The 19,030-nt window shown below is 42.5% G+C and overlaps 1 protein-coding gene across 1 annotated transcript in view; it reads left to right on the top strand.

Moving 5' to 3' along the window:
- The first annotated feature begins 9,648 nt into the window (after positions 1 to 9,648).
- LOC147441632 (Cysteine proteinases superfamily protein) overlaps positions 9,649 to 19,030 on the top strand; it is a 29,338-nt gene continuing 19,956 nt past the window's right edge. Inside the window, exons 1-3 of the mRNA XM_086483201.1 lie at positions 9,649 to 10,121; positions 10,198 to 10,285; positions 10,409 to 10,472. Of these exons, the coding sequence (XP_086339327.1) occupies positions 9,919 to 10,121; positions 10,198 to 10,285; positions 10,409 to 10,472 (355 nt within the window). The 5' untranslated portion in view covers positions 9,649 to 9,918. The remainder of the gene's footprint in view (positions 10,122 to 10,197; positions 10,286 to 10,408; positions 10,473 to 19,030) is intronic.

Below are 19,030 nucleotides of genomic sequence, written 5' to 3'. Positions count from 1 at the left end.
ATCCATTTGGTGCTTGCAAGATGTAGCTACCGCAAGCATGTCTGCACTTTAGTCCATTTCATTCTCCAAAAGTAGAGTGGAAAATTCTACTTGGTGTTTGAGAGACATCGCCATCACAAACATGAGTTTAAGCATGCATACTATTTAAATTTGTGCACAATTAAAAAGAGAACTAGTCTTATAAGACAAAAAACATGGGTCATTTAAAAGAAATTTGTACATTTTCTTACTCTAATGTAGCATTGTAAGCATTGACAAGGTTCATACTATCCTTAAGTTGTATTCCTTGCATCCATCTAGCATCTTCAAAAGGATAATTTTTTAACTTAATAAGATATCATTGAATAATCTTACCATGTCGTAGTACCTTGTCTTCATGCTGAAGGATAGCTTCGGGTTGTAGCACCTCTTCTTGGTCTTCAACTTCGGGAGGGTCTTCGATAATTGGTTCACTTGGTGGCTCTCCTTTGTAGGGCTTAAGTAGGCTCACATGAAAGGCATTGTGTATGAGCCAATGGTTGGGCAATTGTGTATGAGCCAATTGTGTATGAGCCAATTGTGTCTCATTGATGGGCTTCAAGATTTGGAAAGGACCATAGTATCTTTTTGCTAGCTTAGCATAATACTTTTGATGGCTCGTAGGATTTTTGCCCGTTGTTTGCCTTAATCGAGCTTTAGGAAACTTAAGTAAGAACCAATCATTTTCTTTGAATGTTAAGGCCCTTCTGTGCTTGTCAGTAGCAGCAGCTTTCTGCCTTTGTTGAGATATGGATATAGCCTCCTTAATCTTTTGAAAAGATTCTTATAGGTCATAGCTATACTCATCGGCCGCGAAGATCTCCCCATGTACTTTGAGTAGCAAGGGACTTTTAGGTCTTCCCTCAATGATCTCAAAAGGTGATTTTTTCATAAAAGTATGTACAGTATTATTGTAGGCATACTCTACAAGAGGTAAGTACCTTTCCATTGTGAGCGTTGATCTACTTCAGTAACATAAGAGTAGATCGAGTATTGTAAGATTGGCTATCTCACTTTGGCCATCCGTTTGTGGGTGATAGGCCGAAGAGAAATTCAATCTTGTTCCTAGATTTTTAAAGAGACCTTTCCGGAAAATACTAGTCATTCTAGGATCTCTATGTGGCACGATGGATGTTGGTAATCCATGGTGTTTGAAAATCTATGATATGAAGAGAGTTGTCATTTGGTGTGTCTTAATAGTCTTTTTGACAGGAATAAAGTGTGCTTACTTGCTAAACCTGTCAACTATTGTCCATATTCCCGTATTCCCATGGATAGACTTGGACAATCCAAAGATGAAATCCATGGATATACACTCCCAAGGTGAATTTGGGATAGGCAATGACTAGAGTAATCCAGGTTGCTTCCCTCTATCATATTTGGTCTTTTGGCATACTACGCATTTTGAAACATACTCTCGTATGTCCACTTTCATGGTAGGCCAATAGAAAAACGTCTCTACTCCTCGAAAAGTAGGTTGAATACCCCCACATAAGGAGGAGCATGAGATTCATTCATAACTTTCTTGAAGGGAATGGGTAACACATAGCCTATTGCCATGGAGAAGATAAACATCCTGCAAGTCCTCTTTCTTCCCCAAAGCAAGGGCTGACATTATGTCTCTAAAGTCAGGGTCAGTAGTATACTCATCTATCATAGAGGATAGATCATTGTGAGTAGATATAGACACCGCATTAACTTTTGGTCATCGTGAAAGTGCATCAGTCACTTGATTGTGCTTACGAGCAATGTGAGCAATATGGAAATTAAATTGCAAAAAAAAAAAATCCACTTCATTTGTTTGTCATAAAGCTTGGTTTGCGTCATGAAATAATTGAGACTTTGGTGGTCTGTTCGTAGGATAAACGGAGTCCCTAATAGGTAGTGCTTCCATGTGTCTAGGGCATGTAGAACAGCTAAAAGCTCTTTCTTATAAATGCCCAAGACTCGTTCATCCATATTGAGCCTTCGGCTCTCATATGCTATGGCATGCCCTTCTTGAGCAAAACTGCTCCAAGGCTATCACCACAAGCATCACATTGAACCTCAAATGGCTTTGAGAGACCCGGAAGCATGAGGTCTGGTTGGGAGGTAAGCTTTTCTTTGAGCTTGTCAAAAGCATTTTTCTCCATAGCAGTCCATACATACTTAATGTTCTTCTTAGTTAAGTCATGTAGTGGTCCTGCTGTTTGAGAGAATTTTACTATGAAGCGTCTATAGTATGTGCACATACCAGTAAACCTTCTTATCTCATGTAGATTCCTTGGATTAGGCCATGCTTTTATACCTCTAACTTTGATGGATCCATACGAATACCATTGAGAGCTCTTAAAGGAAAATTTCACTTTTCTTTTGGTTGAGAAAAAGCTTGTTCTCCCTCAATGCTTGAAAAACCACTTGGAGATGTTGCTTATGCTCCTTCAAAGTCTTGGAGTCAGTGATGATATCATCAAAGAACACTCCATTGAATTTGTGGTAAGGTCTAAAAGTTTTCTCCATTAGAAGATTGAACAAAGCTGGTGCATTAGTCAAGCCAAAAGGCATGACTAGATATTCATAAAGACCAAACATTGTGCGAAATGTGGTCTTTAGGATATCTTCATCCACTGTCCTTATTTGATGATAGCCACTTTTAAGGTAGATCCTACTAAAGTAGGTAGAGCCTTGTAGCTTATCAAACGGATCTTCTACCCGAGGCACAGGAAATCTGTTTTTGATAGTGATATGGTTTAGTGCTCGATAGTCCACACACATACGGTATGCACCATCTTTATTTTGCACTAAAAGGATTGGAGAACAAAAGGGAGAGGAACTAGGCCTCACCATCCCTTTGTCTACCAATTCTTGTACTTGCCTCATGATCTCCTCTTGTTGAGCTTGAGAGACTCGATAAGGAGGCTTGTTAGGCGGTGAGCTTCCTGGAAGGATGGTGCCCCTAAGATAGCATCCTTATGTTGCAGAGGAGATATGAAAAAGTCTTCTTTGTCGACATAGCTTTGGACATGAAGCCTCAACTTCCCAATCAAGGGAGTAACAAAGGCTTGCTGTCCCTTGAAAGCTGTGTCAGCCATTACCATATCTCCCATCTCAAAATCTTGAATGCCCAACTTGGTGGCCAACTCCATTGATATGAAGTTGTGAGTAGAGCCAGGGTCTAACAAGATGAAGGCATCATGCTCTCTTACCTTTCCCCAAGCATAGGAAAGTGATGATCCTTTGCAATGAACGTCCTCGTTTGGAGCTTCGATGGTGGAAGCCCTAGGAGTCTCATTGCGAGCATTCTTCTTGGGGCAAGAACGATAGCCATGTCCTTGCTCCCCACACTTGAAACACTTATGGTCCTTGCGAAAAGCTTCAAGCTCTTCAGGAGAGAGTTTGTTTTTGCCTTTGTGAACTCCCTTCTCCAGCAAACTGTGCTGCAAAATCCAAAACTTCCTCTGCTCTAATTACTCTTTTGATAGCCGCTATGTGATTGTTTCAATCTTTATCTCCAACGTATTTCTTGTTTACCCATTTTTGGATATGGGATGGTCTAACTCGTCAATTGTCTGCAAGTTTAACCATAGACTCTCCCAATCCTTCTCTTGTTATCGCTCTAGAAGGGAATCCAGGCGGCTCCTTTCTTGGAATTCTTATGTTTGGTGGAGGTATCCATGGTCCTTCATTAACCAAATATCCACCTCTATAAAAGTCGTGTTCTATGGTTGCATTTGGGTACAACCATGATGACAATGTAGCTGGGCTTGTGTCAAAATGTGGATAGATTGGTATTTCAACACTTCTAACTTGTCTTTCCATACCTCTGGTCATATTTTCCATGGGCTTGATATTCCGTCTAGACCCTTGATGGAAATTGATGCGTGAAGCAACCATTTCTCCAAAGGCCGCATCAAATTGCTGGATGAAGGCCAACACTTTGTCAGTAGCACCAAAGGTGCCATCATAGGTGAGAAAAGAGATACTCTTTCCTCCCTCTTTGAACTTCTTTAGCTTTTGTGACCTTCGCCATGCAGGGTATGATTTGCGATGTCCTCCCCTCTTGTATTCTCTAGGAGAATAGCCATAGCTTTCGTCGGAAGAGGAGGAAGGTGAAGAAGAAGGAGAAGAGGGTGACCTCTTTCGAGCCCTTTTCTTCCTTTGTTTCCTCTCTTCCCTTTCATAATGACGAGGAGAAGGACTGTGTGTTGATCTTTTCCTCTTGGGAGGAGTGGGCGATTATCTAGACCGCCATCTTCGTGGAGCCACATCTTCATAGGAACTTAAAGTTTCATTGCTTTCTTGCTCTTTGGATTCCTACTCTCGTATGGGAGAGAGACTTCTTTTGGGGGTATCTTCAAGAGGCCTCCTATAAGCGCTCTTTCCTCTGGAGAGGAAGGGAAATTCCATAAGCACGAAGTTGTTGAGTAACTTTGGCTTGCAAAACAGGGTTGCCCATAGCTTGCTGCAACCTAGTAACGAGATAATTAACGAAGATGGGGGCATCATCATTAGCACCTTCATGTGCAAAATCAAAGCTATCAATGTTCATTCTACTCTCTTGATTATTGTCATCCATGACAAAATTTATGTATGTACTTAGTGTATGCTTTGGAAATTCAAAACCTTAATTACCACTCCTCTTAGCCTTTGAAAATTGGCTCTTAAGTATCTACACCCACGACTCGAAGTGGTTAATTATAGAGAGTAGTGGAGTAGGTCTAACATAACAGAGTTGCCGAGGGCTAGCTCCTTTTGGACTTCTTATGGCTCAATAATGGTAAAGCCGTAGACAAGTCTAAAAAGACTCCATTATTAAGTCCAAAGCTCCTGAGGTGTGCACCATATCCCACATAGTGGGCTCAACCAAACAGATAATAAATCCCAGTTCCACTTACCCTAATATAATTAACAAAATCAACCATTTATAGGCTACTTAAGGACCTTCTTCTTAAGCAAGAAAAGAGAAACCAAATGCTCTGATACCAATACAATGAATTTGGCCTATTAACTTGAGAGTAGCGGAAATTAATGAAAGTACTTTTGAGAAATTCCTTTGTGAGCATAGCGGGTGAACATAATTGAAAATAACAACATAGACATAGCAATTAATTAACTTGGCATGAACAATACTTTTGCAAGAGAGAGAATTTTAGAGAACATGAGAACAGTTGAGGACCAGATTTATGTGGAGCCGGTCCCCCCTCCAATAGGCATTTGTATTATGATTTCTCCCATTAAGAGAGACTTGTTACAATACAATCTTTGTGTTCCTTGTGACCTAGGTGATGCAATGAAGATGTAAAGATTTATGCATCACAAGCATAACATAAACTTTGTGGAAAGCTTTAACTATCCCAAGCCTCAATCCCAAGATCTCAAACACCTTCGAAGGTGGAGAGAGCTAGCAGGGAACGAGGGTAGGGAAGAGGAAGAAGAAACATTTCATAGGAGAAAGCATTAGTTCCTCACTTATCATCACTCTTCTTGCTAGCATACATAATAGCATAGTAATGAAGATGGAGAAGATGGAAAGCTTAAGCATTGCAGCATGGCTCTTGGTTGGATTTGCACTCCATAGCCAAGAGTGTTGGTGTAGGCTCTCAACCTCTACTTGCTTGGAGAAGGAGAGGGAGCTCTTGCACTTTGCACTTCACACAATGGAGTGTGTGAGAGTGTATGTGGGAATGTATACCCCTCAAGCAACCCCCTAGCTTGCTTTGGTTGACCCCCCCTTGTAGCCCATGCTTGAAGCTCATTGGACCCCTCTAGGCCTAGCCAATCACAAGTAGGAGGCATTACAAGCAACAAGGGTTGCCTTGGGACAAGTGTCCCCCTTTCCACTTTGAGAGAGAGGACTTGATAAATGCAAAGACAATTAATTAAATCTCCTAAATTATCATTGGACCCCTGGGGTGGCCAACCAATAGGCTTCAGGCACACCATGAGGGCAACAAGAGGAGGAACTTGACAAGTGTCCCTTTTGCTTTCTTCGTACCAAGCATGCCTTGTGTGAGTGTGTGGGTGTTCTCTCTCATCCCCCCTCCTTGTAGGGCTCGCCCCCTCCTTGTAGGGATTGAATCTTGACTTTTTGACACCTCAAGCCCCTCAAGCTTAGGCCCAGTTCCCACCACAAGCTTGGCCCTTAAACACTTCAAGGTTGGGTTGGGTTCTCACCTCAAGTACAACCCTAGCATCTCAAGCATGACAAGCACCTCAAGCATCTCAATCATCAAGCACCTTAGTCATCAAGCACGACAAGCACCTCAAGCACCTTAAGCTTGGGCTAGGTTCCCACCTCAAGCTCAGCCCTAGCTTACCTAAGGTCAAAGGACTTTTACACTAACTATTGGAGGTCTTCAATGAAGCTAACCCTAAGGTCTTATGCTCCATTGGTTAGCCTCGCTCTTTGATAGACCATCTCTCATTTGGGTCCCTTTACCATTGGCCCTGTGTTGCGATGGATCTATAAGCACATGTCTATATCTTAACCCTTGTTCCGGTTTATTCTCCCACATTAAATGATCAATTTAATATGAGAAAATCATTTGGGTTGGTTAGATATTATATTTTATGACACACCTTGCTCCAAAAATGTGGGCTCCAAAGGATGAATGGCTGAATAGCTAGTTTAATTTATAAACATGGCTTTTTTATAAGCCCAACAATCAACCATAATGAACTCTTTTGCTAACAAAAAACAAGACTGAGTTAGTTTTTTGAAGAAAAATTTTCATTGGTTAGAGATAGGAATCTTTCATCAGAAAGAGAAGTATACAATGTTTACCAAATTTGTTTTTAGGAACCAATGGAAAAAAGGAGAGCTTTGAAAATCTACCGGTTTTTAGAGAAATTTAGCCGGTTTTTATTGGTTTTTACACTGAAATCCTCAAAATTTAGCCGGTTTTCTTCAAGCGGGCCTCAAAACTAACCGGGAATTTTCAAAATTTTTCCTTTAAAAATACACTAAAGGTCGGTTTTTTGTGAACATTGGAAGTATGTAGTAGAGCCACTTTCAATGGATAGGCTTTGTGATTTTATCACTTGTTTAATAAATGTGCGGGTAGTACTTGTGTAGGGTGTGCATGTGTGAATATGAATGCGTGAGAGAGAAATAGAGAGAGAGGGAGAGAAAAGAGAGTTCAGAAAATGAGCGCAAAATGTCTTGATTTTTCAAAATTGAGATATAGCATTTAAGAACACAACAATGATTAGAAGGTCTTCACCTAGCACCATAAGTTTTCTATCTTCAAAACTAAAAACAAGTGAAAGGGTCACTATGGCTTTCTAAAACAATAAGAACGTGATAAAATCATTAGGTTGAGTTCAACTGGAATCAGTATTTAGGAAAGGATTGCCTCAGCTTAGTCGTGAGCCAGTTGAAAATCGAAACTAGCCGGTTGCAAACCATGATCAAGGGCAGAAAAATTGGTGAAATATGTGAGAAATAATCAAAAATCATGCAAATTTCAAATTTTTGCTAGTATTTCCGGTTTGCTCCTTTAACCAACGGCCGTTTAATAAAAGACACTTTCTCGAATATTGAATAGAATTAAGTTATAGAATGCAAGAAAAGGCAAGAATGTGAGGCTATGAAATGAAATGTGAAATAAAAAATTTTCATCAATAAATAAAATAAAATTATATATATATGTGTGTGTGTGTGTGTATCTATAGAATCTATGTATGTGTGTGTGTGTATGTGTATGTATCTATAGAATTTATTAGAATTATGTAAGGTGAAGCTTCACTTTAACATTCTAAAAGGATAGAATGCAAGAGAAGTCAAGACATGTCTCGATGTGAAATGAAAGGTGAGATAAAATATTTTAAAAATGAAATAAATTTAAGGTAAGTCTCCATTGTCTGACATTTAAGGTAAGTCTCCATCATCATACTCAAAACATTGAAAGTATGCTTAACTCAACTCACCTCTAAGGCTTCTTTTAGAAAGCCAAAAACCTACCAAACACTAAAGCCTTTACTACTCCTCAACTTTATTTGACACGGGGTGGGAGAGCAGAAGGGGAAGGGACGGGCAAGGTTGATGTGGATTTCCTTGTTTGGGGACGGGGGAATCTGGCTATTGAGTGAATTTAATTTCATGCAAGCCATTATGTGAAAATCTTGGGATAACAAGTGATAAAATCACCAGGCCTGCCAGGCATAGTAGAAATTTCTTTTTGACATGCAATTCTTCAAGCCCCCTTTTATATGCTTTGTGTAATGCGATCAACTTATATAATTTTCCATATATAACATTAACAAGGGTATAAACACAGAAAATGACAGGCAATTTTGAGATTCTAACTTGTCAAATGACATGAGGTTTTTTTTAAAGCACTTGTTTTGATAGGCAAAATAGCTCTTGACAAAAAACATAAAAGGTATTCCTAGTTCAAAGATTCCCTTCAACAATAAGAAAAACAATGTGTTAGTTCATAGCAAGTAACAACAAGCAATGATGAATCATAGATTTGCAACAATATTAGCTAGGAAGGACGGATACAACATTTCAAGAGAAAAACACACACACACACACACACACACACACACACACACACAGAGAGAGAGAGAGAGAGAGAGAGAGAGAGAGAGAGAGAGAGACGTTAAAGAGAAGAGAAAAAAACGAAAAAATGAATGAGAAGAGAAACACCTATTTATATGGACAGAAAATGTCTTTTGAGTTTCCACCTTCATTTGTCTTTCGACTTTCCAGCTTCATTTGTCTTTCATTTCCTAAACTCACCGTTTACTTATGGACACTTGATATGTTTTGAAAGAATTTTTTTTTTGGAGATTGGGGAGACCTAATAGCCCTTGACAAAAACAATAGGCGTCAATTTTAGGCCTTGTTCTGAGTTTAGATCCCACTTTAAAATCTCAAAATCTCTAAGCTTTTCTCTTAAAAAAACATAAATACAAATTTAAAACTCTAGATCCATAAGCTGTAAATTCCACTTTAAAAGATCTAAAGTTCTAAGTCCTAAAACTCTAGTGTCTGGGAGTGACCCTCCCCCTACCTATGGGTCCATGTAACTTTTTCACTTTCTTTAATTCAAAGTTTTACCTTCTTAAAAAAATAAATTCTAGATCCTCATTGGATCATTGAAGACCTTACTTTAAAAGTTTTACATCTTTAAGTTCTAAACTTAGCTTTAAAATCTCTAAAAATAAAAATAAATAAAAATAAAAAATCTCTAAAGATTAAAACTTTAGAGGATAGATGTCTTCCTTAAAGTTTGAACTAACAAAGATGATAACTTTAGTCTATCACCTCATGAGAGTTTCAACCAATGAAATAACTTTTCAAAATGAAAAGGTAAATCTTGAGATTTGTGGAGCCTCTAAAGCTTTATCATTTAACCTTTAAGGCTGTCAACTTTTCATGCTTTCAAAGATTGCCCAAAATCCTTTGCTTGATAAATAAGCATTCATTCATATTTCAAAACCCAAGACATGTCTATCATTAGATTTACACACTCTTGATTTAAATGAGTGTCCACTATTTTATTTCAACCAATCAACTTATTTAACTTATCAAAAAATGTTTGAAAATATAACTCAAATCTTTTTTCTATTTTAGTCAGCCAAAAAAAGAAGGCATCACTATAGCCTTGCCCTTTGGGCGGGCCAAAAACTGTTCTGAAGATCTTGAAATTAAATTTTCATATTTGCGCACGAGATGAGGCAGCCATTGTAGCCTACAAGTTGCAACCTTCATTACGGCTAACTGCGTTTCGGTGAAAGAGCAGTCCACCCCTCGGTGGGCTGACTACCTGGACGTCTTTGCTTCTCTACATAGCCTGCACATAGGTCGTCATCAGCATGTCATCACCGCCAAGGTTCCATGTTGCACAGTATCCTCCCATGCAATCGTATGTGATTGCTTCAGCATAACGTGCAAGTAGAAGACGCAAATACATGGACCTTCAGAAAAGTACAGCGGGTTCCCAGCCTCTGTCTGCAGAAAAACTGATGAGGGAGCTTGCAGATGGCACAGCCACGTTTGAATTAAAGAATCAAAGGCAGGAAACAGGTTCTGCAAACTTCTTCACCTCAGTGTCGCTAGCATTCATGCGAGGGAGAAGTAGACCAGACCCATGTTTTGCAAGAATTGGGTCACTGTGAGTGACACCCAAATCTGACAACATCGTCTATTTTCTCTTGCCCTGTACTGATGACGCATGGTTGTTGCAATAGGGTAGGAGCGCCTCCTTTTGCAAAGAAGATAGAACATTATGCCATTCATAGGATCAAGGGAGACGGTCGCTGCATGTTCCGTGCTCTGGTAAGCTGAGAGCTTTATGTAGCTGACTCTACAAGAACAAAGTAAATGATATGAAGCCTTGTGAAATGTTACCAACAAAGTTATAGTGAGACACATTCTGACCTCTTTTTGAAATGCTGATAGGCACTTGGAATGGCTTTCAATGATGGCTTTAACTTGAGCCCAAATGATGAGCGAAATCAAGCAGGTCAGTATGTGTTTCGCGTGGTTTGCAATTGTCTCCAAGTTACTTGGAGAGCTTTTTGTTTGAACCGTTTAGGGTATGGGTTATTTACCTCTTCAACATGATGCTAGTTGAAAACTCTTTGAATCATTGAGATGCTGCTTTGGCTTGTACTCCAGAGGTTTTGTGCACATGTTAAGGAGTGATCAATTGCAATAGAAGAGATGCTTAGGCTTTTTAAATATATTTGCACCTAATTTTTCTAAAGCTAACCCTAGGAATTTGTTAGAGTAGTCTAGTCGGTCCGAATTTCTCTAAGGACAGGTGTTAGGGAGTGAGGGCTGTTTTGTGACTGTGCCCGGCCAGTATGAGGTAGTTCTTCTTCTTAGAATTTTCTTCTTCTTCTTCTTCTTCTTCTTCTCATGTCGGGATGTGTTTAGTCAGGTTTAGCTCGGGTTTTGACTTGGTTCCATGGCCATATATGGCTCGGAGTATTTTTCCTCAGAGCTCTATGGGCAATTATTGCCCTTTCTCCCCCTTCCTCATATTTTGCCCCTTATTTATCAGGTCGTGGGCTAGAGGGCCAGGCCGGGCAGGGTGGTTATTTCCATATGGGGCTTGTAGCAACAGATCAGCCATGGTGATCAGCTAGTGGATCAGCAACCCTAGTGTTTTTTCTTGGCAGCCCCCAGCATTTTTGTTGGGCAAGTTGGTAGCAACTCTTTTAATAGTTTGCCGTACAGTCCTGCCACATCATCAGTTTTTATACGCTAGGCATGTATGTGTGAAGGTCCTATTTTATTATTTTAGGTCCCATCGGACGGGGTCCTATAAGTTGGTATCAACTCTTTTAATAGTTTGCCCCATTCGTTGAGGACCTGTAAGTTGGTGAGAACTTCTGCTTCTTCTAGGGCTTAAAGCTTTAACACATAGAGAACTTTACTTTAAGCTTTAACACACAGAGAAACCTTGCAGAAGGAATCTGTAACGGGAGTTAACACTTCAAAGCACATACGGCTCGGAAGCTATACTGCTCCGAGCAGACGCCGACAACTTGTAGGCCTCAAAAACTGGCGCCCCTTTCGGTATTTCTTTATTCCTTTAGAGGGTAAAGTTACAAAACTAGAGTCCTCGGGATCTTCACCTGTATCCAACTAGATCACACATGTTTTGGAATTTTTTTGGCAGCATAACGGCCCCAAAACTCGCCTTGAACAAATTCCCCTGTTGGAACTCGCTTCCTAAAGACATAAACCCTCTGTTTTCAGCCCAAAAACAGCAATTACAGCTCGCTGTATTTACTGCTTTTTACCCTGTTTTCAGCCCTAAACAATCTTGGAACTGTCTTCTAACAGTGGGGCACTGTTCCCAATGCTTTTGGTATCCACACGGCCACAAAACAGTCTAAAAACAGCGCATAACCAGCACTGAAAATGCACCTGTAAGGTGAGGTTATCACCCTCACCGGTGCCTGCTTTTGGAGTAGTAGTTAGCTACTCTTGTTCCCGCTCAAAAAGGCTCTTGCCTCGGCATAGAAGCATAAGACCACACAACTGTACATAGGTCAAATGAAGAGCCCTCTTGTGGGGCATCACGTTACTGCATGTAGGGGAGAGAGAGAGCAGTGTAGAGTGTGCAGGACATCACTTCTTGCATTACACTATACATGAGTAGGACAACTTGCAGACAATAGCTTTGGTACCTGCAACAATCCACCATATGGCTGAAAAATGCAGCCCACGTTTTATTTTAACGCTTCTCTCTCTCTTAAGTTCGAAAATGCCCAAATATGTGCCAAGTGGCACTCATGCATTAATTCCCCGCTTTGGACCTTTTAGTCTAAAAATATCTCAACCGGTTACTCAGTTGACTTAGCGGCAGAGTAATAAAATGTTTCCTTTGTCGTTCTGAAGCTAATGACGCAAACAGATTTCGTGGCCCAAAATAGCAGTTCCCTAAATTTTAGGAGATGCTTCCATTAGACTCTCACTGGTTATCTGACTATCTTTCACCACTGGGACCACGTCCAAAAATGCAATGTAGCCCAGTTCTTGGGTGATTTTCTCTCGGTGATCCCACCTTGGCAATGTGCCTCCATTGAGTTAGTTTCCTAGTATCCACCAACTTATTAAGTGTGGCGAGGGGACCTGGATGACTTTGAACGGAGCCTAGATACCCTTTTACTTATGGAATTCCAGTGCCGACCAACTTCCCGTCTGCAGGTGAAACTATTGTTTTACACTGGCCATTCATTGTCCGACCATTTGCAACTTCAAAAAGAGGGTCTCAAAAATTAAACGAAAATCATCGGAAAGAAACCAACAACTAAGGTTAGCAGTTGCCACGTCTTGACATTGACTCCCTTGGATCACTATCATCCTGCTGGTGGAAGCCAACTCAAAATGGAGCGGAGGGCTAAGAGTGGACCAGGTTGCAACACCCCAAGTGTACTGTCGGGTTGTGGAAAGAGCCGACATCAGCCGAAGAGTCCGAAGCCAAACCTGTTGTGCCATGGGGCAATCCCACAGACAGTGCCGCTGACTCTTCGAAGGATGGCCACAAGATGTTGAAAAGCCACTGTGTACAAGCTAGCTCCCAACTGCTGTAGCTCTGTGTGCAACTAGCCATTGGAACAAAGTGACTCTCTTCGGCTGTCTGGAGTCCCACCATCACTCCCAGAAAACCTGACAAAAACTTCATCCTGCCAGTGAAGTGCTGCAATAGGGCAAGCCTCTCTCCGTGTTGCCAGTATGTGGCACCCCAGACAAACTGTGTACTGAAAGAAGGGGATCCTTGGGTGATCGGTTGAGGAGAAGGGGTCTCTCCAGAACCACTCTCCAGTGCACTCGTGCCTGAGGGCAGCTCTCCCAAGCCCAAAGCCGCTAGTGGTGTCTTAAGATCTGCTTGGCGAGGATCAATGATACAAGTCCTCTCACAGATGCCCAAAACTCGTATTCTCTGAAAGCAACACTTTGCAACATGTCGAGCGTCTACGGAGTCTGTGAAGGCGACCCTCTCCCTGAACCTCAAAGAACATGTGGGGTGTTGACTCCGAGCAAGCTTGAACTGCGATGAGGACGTCCAGTCGTGTGAAGGCCCCATCCATCTGGGAGCTGTTGTCTCTAGAGGGGTGAGCCGATCAAATGGTAAAGCCTCTGTAATGTCCTAGCACATGCTTTGCACCCCCTCATGCCTCGTAGCTGGATGCTTTGAGCCTCCTCGGACAAACCTGAAAACTAGAGCTAGTCACCGAGCATGCGGGTTGGACTCTCTGCCATGAGACCCCAAGAAACATGAGACCTACTACTAACTAGGTTGCCTCTCTGAGTGCTTACCATGGGGTCTGAAGTGCTCTTCCGTGCAAGTGGGCTGATACTGCTCTAGGCCACTCCTCAATTGCTCCCAAGACCTAAGCAGTCTCGCAGCAAAACGATCCTCCAATCCTGCTCAGACCAACTTTGCGCATCTCTGTAAAATTCCACCTGATGGAAGGGTTATAAGGGCCTCCTACATGAGGCACTCGAGCTCGAAGCCTGTGAAGCAACAACTCCTTCCAGGGCTCCTCCCCTTGAAGTAGTTCTCTGACCACAAACTTCCCAAGAAGGGCTCTGCTCTGCTATGTTGGGTCGATGATCCCCAGCCCCTCGGAGAACATGGTAAGGTGATGACTTGCTAAGCTACTTTGGCCCAGTGCTAGCTGGGTGTCATGCCCTAATCAAAGAAAATTCCTGATCAGCTGCTCAAGCTGGCTGATGCAGGAGCTCGAAGATCAAACAAGACGTGATGTACCACATAGTAGCCAACAACACTTGGTTGGCCACTACAACTCTGCCTGCCAAAGAGAGCTGTGCCGAACTTCAATGCAACGACTTCCTCCTAATGGACAGGAGGAGGGGAGCTGTCTGCTGCTTAGGGGACAAGTCGAGGCCAACCTGACAACCCCAATAGCGAACTGGAGTCTTTGGGAATCCACCTGAAACCCTCACCTGGCGACCAATCAGGCGTAGGAGCACTGCCAACCCAGAAAGCTACTGTCTTTCTCCAGTCAATTAGTGTGCCTGTTGCACAACAACACACCTCCAGAGCCTGCTCACATCTATGCAGATTGGCCTCCTGGCTCTCCAAGTACAAGGTTAAGTCGTCGGCAAACTCAATGTCCAATAGCTTGTCTTGCCTAATAGGAAGCTCTAATCCACTCAAGCCAACTTGCTGTGAAGTCAAAAATCTGCTCGCCTCGGCATAGAACAGAAAAAGGGGACTAGAGAGCAACCCTGTCTGACCGAATGTGTGAGCATGAAGCGTTCCCCTCTTCCCCCTGCCAAGAGCACCCGACTGTGCGCATGCCTGTAGTGGGCTGACACACCTCTGATTCAAGCATCTGAGAAACCCATCCTGTGTAGAGTTGTAACAAACTTGGACACCCCAAGTAAAGATTCTACCGCGACACAGTAGAGATTCACTTCAAAACAGTTCACAATTCACACTTGAGTCGACACGGCCCGGCGTAGTTCCGTGCCTAGAGACATTGGCTCCATAGACTGGCGCCCCTTTCGGTATTTCTTTTTGTATTAATCTGTGTTCAAAGTACAAGCGAGTTGTTAGGTGCAGCAGAATGAATGTTTGCGCTTTGCTCAAGATGAGTGCTTCAAACTATGCTCAAGGTTCCTTTTGTTCTTATGGAAGGTAGAGCCTTCCGTTCTTAATGAGAGAATGCTATGATCACAAACAAAGTGAATGAACACTGTGCATGCAAGTGTATGAGATTGAGAGATAGAGAGAGAAGAGAGATACGACACCAGAGACGTAAAACCCTCCTCCGAAGGCCCCACTCTCGTCGGCGAGAGTGGTCTACTTATGATTGCACAATCTGGTACAAATGGAATGCATGAGACTGATGCAAGTCTAGGCTATGTCGACGATGACGACGGTGATGACGAAGTCGACCTAAGGGCTGAAATCTGCAATCTTTCTACTGCTGTCCAAAAACGCTATGGGCTGAAATCTGCGATTGATCCAAAAACGCTGATTTGTGGGCTCTATTCTATGGGTCTTTGACGCTGAAAATCTGCAGGTTTAGGGCTGAAAACTGAGGTTCTTCATGGCTGAAAATTGAGGTCTTTACCGGGCTGAATCTGCTATACTTTAGGTGAAAATTGCCGATCTTTATCTGCTGCTGAAATCCAAAAACGCCAATGAATCTGATGATAAAAAACGCTAGCAGTTGTGGTCCTTGCAAAATGTTAGGTGCTGGGTACTGTTGGCGATGCGGGTCTGATGCAAAAATGCCAGGTTGGGGATGTTGTGCAAAAACGCTAGGTGAGGGAATCTGCTGCTTGGAGGGGAAAGTCCACCAAGGTTCTTGTGAGAAGTTACTTGTTGAGCTTGGCTCCTGTTGCCTCTTCTGCCATTGAGTGCTAACTTGGTTTGCTTATATATTTTCTTACCCAAATTGCCCTACCTACTTTTGTTGGAAAGTCACTTAAATTAATAAGTGAAAAATGTCAAAAATAGGGAAAATAGGCTAAAATCACTGGAAAATTCCCTAACTGATTCTAATGGATTTTGATGGGAATGCTTATGATCATGCTGTGTACAACCAGAGGATATGCATCTACACTAAGTGACTCGGCATGCACGGTCTACGAATAGACTCACAAAAGTGCCAGATCACTTCTAATCTAGACTGACTGGACTGACTGAACCCTGATCATGCTGTAGCTTGTCCACGGACACATAGGGTTGGATGTGTCACGTGACATCCCCTCCTTTCTAGACTGACTGGACTGACTGAACCCTGATCATGCTGTAGCTTGTCCACGGACACATAGGGTTGGATGTGTCACGTGACATCCCCTCCTTTCAAAGTGAGGTACTGGTACCGAACTGTATGGCGTCGAGGGAGATTGCCAATAGCATCCGGAATCCTGGAAGGGACTCTTCGCTGGCCCACTCTGATGTGTGGGTCGTGCGGTACTTGAACTTCATAAAGGTCTGCAACGCTTGCTTCTTTGGGCCGCGCCGAAAGCGACACGAAGTCTTCTGTGGCTCCTTCAATGCTGCAATTGCGTCGAGAGTCATGCTTCTTTCTTCTTTAAGAATCTCCATGGCTGAAAATTCTTGAAACCACTTCCAACACAAAAACATGAACATACCCATTCCATGTAAAGTGAGTGGAAAAAATCTTGGCTTCCTCAAAGACTGTGCATGCAATGTAGATGAACCAATAGACGGAGTTACAAACCGTTCACCACACATAGGCAAACAATGAGATCGAATCTTTCTCTTATGATCTAGAGCAATCAACTGTGGCAATTCACAACGGAAATGCCCATGCTTGGTGCTCATACTTTCATGTGCTCTTTCTACAATTGTGTCATGCCAAGGAAGGGACATGGAATGTGACTTCCTTACATACAGACTTTTCAACTTTTCATGAAAAATCCGCATACATTCCTGCTCATTCATGAGTGAAACGTGCTCAACGTACAATATGTCATGCCTAGTAAAAGGGATCACATAAAGACGCTGACTAAAATACAAGAAACGATCACGAATGAAACACTCGAACAATGCGTACGTATCAATCATGCGAACACATAATACTTCCTGTGAGGGTTCTTGAGACCTAGGCTCGAGAGTCAAGATCGATTCTTCCCGAATGATCGAATCGTCTTGCGGGGGTTCTTTGGACCTCGACTCGAGAGCCAAGATCGGTTCTTCGTGATCGATCGAATCTACAACGAGGTTAGCTTCGCTAGAAAAAGCATCCACTAACACATCATCCTTGTGAACAATCACATCATCTTCATGCAACTCATCATGCTTGTGAGAAATCACATCTTGATCATGCAAATCATCATGCTCGTGAGAAATCACATCTTGGTCATGCAAATCATCATGCTTGTCATTGTCATTCAAATCATCATGCTCATCATTATCATTCAAATCATCATCCTTATCATCATGCAAATCATTGTCATTCAAATCATCATGCAAATCATGTGTGTCATGCTTTGGAGAAGAAGAGACTGAGAGAGTCTTCGTCTCCTGAATCTTTGGCATCTGTGCCGGCACTGGAGAAAAGAGTTGCAAGAACTCTTGCATGTGTCAGTCTCTTTGTTCTTGTCTTGCCTTTCTTTCTGCTTCTCTTTCTGCTTTGTCTTCTGCGTGCCTGCGATTCATTGCTATTCTTTCTGCGTGTCTGCGATCCATTTCTGCTATTCTTTCTGCATTTCTTGCTTCGCGTGCTAAGTTCCTTTCCATAAACATCTGGTTCAAAGCCTCCATAGGAGTTAGTGCAATCCTTGTCGTAGATGGAAAAGGGGGAGGGTCGGAAAAACCTCCTGGTGGGGAAAATTTTTCTTCGCCTCTCTCATGCTCATCACCTCCAAGCGAAGTATCCATTCCGCTTCGAGTGATGACCATTCTGAAGTCGTGGGTTCTTGTGGGGTCTTGCGGTCTTGGGTTCTTAAATTCACGAGGAACTTGGGTTCTTGGGAGTCTTGGTTCTTAAGTCCACGAGGAACTTGGGTTCTTGGGTTCTTGAGGTTTTCTTTCGCTTGCAAACCGTGTTCAAGAAGGATCTTCTCTTCACTCGAGTTCTACTCTTTTCCGTGGGTGCACCCCTTGGCGGCCTTGCGCTCACACCAAGGTTGCTTTTCCCCACCTCACGTCGATTGGCCGGCCGCGAAGTGCACGGTCCGCTCTCAATGAGTGAAAAGAGACACAAGGGGAGGCTGGACAAGCCCATCTTTCCTGGGTTTCCTGTCACTCTTCAAAAACACGATTAGGAATCGACACGCCCAAGCGAACTTGGGTTCGTGCGACCGCAACAAGCAAAAAAAATTCTTGTGATTCTTGTGGTTCTTTCCTTGAGTGATACAGAACACTGCCAAAGCTCTGATACCAATGTTAGGTGCAGCGGAATGAATGTTTGCGCTTTGCTCAAGATGAGTGCTCCGAACTGTGCTCAAGGTTCCTTTTGTTCTTATGGAAGGTAGAGCCTTCCGTTCTTAATGAGAGAATGCTATGATCACAAACAAAGTGAATGAACACTATGAGACTGAGAGATAGAGAGAGAAGAGGGATACGACTCCAGAGACGTTGTAAAACCCTCCTCCGAAGGCCCCACTCTCGTCGGCGAGAGTGGTCTACTTATGATTGCACAATCTGGTACAAATGGAATGCATGAGACTGATGCAAGTCTAGGCTATGACGACGGTGATGACGAAGTCGACCTAAGGGTTGAAATCTGCAATCTTTCTACTGCTGTCCAAAAACGCTATGGGCTGAAATCTGCAATTGATCCAAAAACGCTGGTTTGTGGACTCTTTTCTGTGGGTCTTTGACGCTGAAAATCTGCAGGTTTAGGGCTGAAAACTGAGGTTCTTCATGGCTGAAAACTGAGGTCTTTACCGGGCTGAATCTGCTATACTTTAGGTGAAAATTGCCGATCTTTATCTGCTGCTGAAATCCAAAAACGCCAATGAATCTGATGATAAAAAATGCTAGCAGTTGTGGTCCTTGCAAAACGCTAGGTGCTGGGTACTGTTGGCGATGCAGGTTTGATGCAAAAACGCCAG

This window comes from Adiantum capillus-veneris, chromosome 15, assembly GCF_014529385.1.
Source record: "Adiantum capillus-veneris isolate H3 chromosome 15, ASM1452938v2, whole genome shotgun sequence".
Taxonomy (NCBI): Eukaryota; Viridiplantae; Streptophyta; class Polypodiopsida; order Polypodiales; family Pteridaceae; genus Adiantum; species Adiantum capillus-veneris.
The sequence above is the reverse complement of the archived record's forward strand: the minus strand, read 5'-3'. Positions and strand labels throughout refer to the sequence as shown.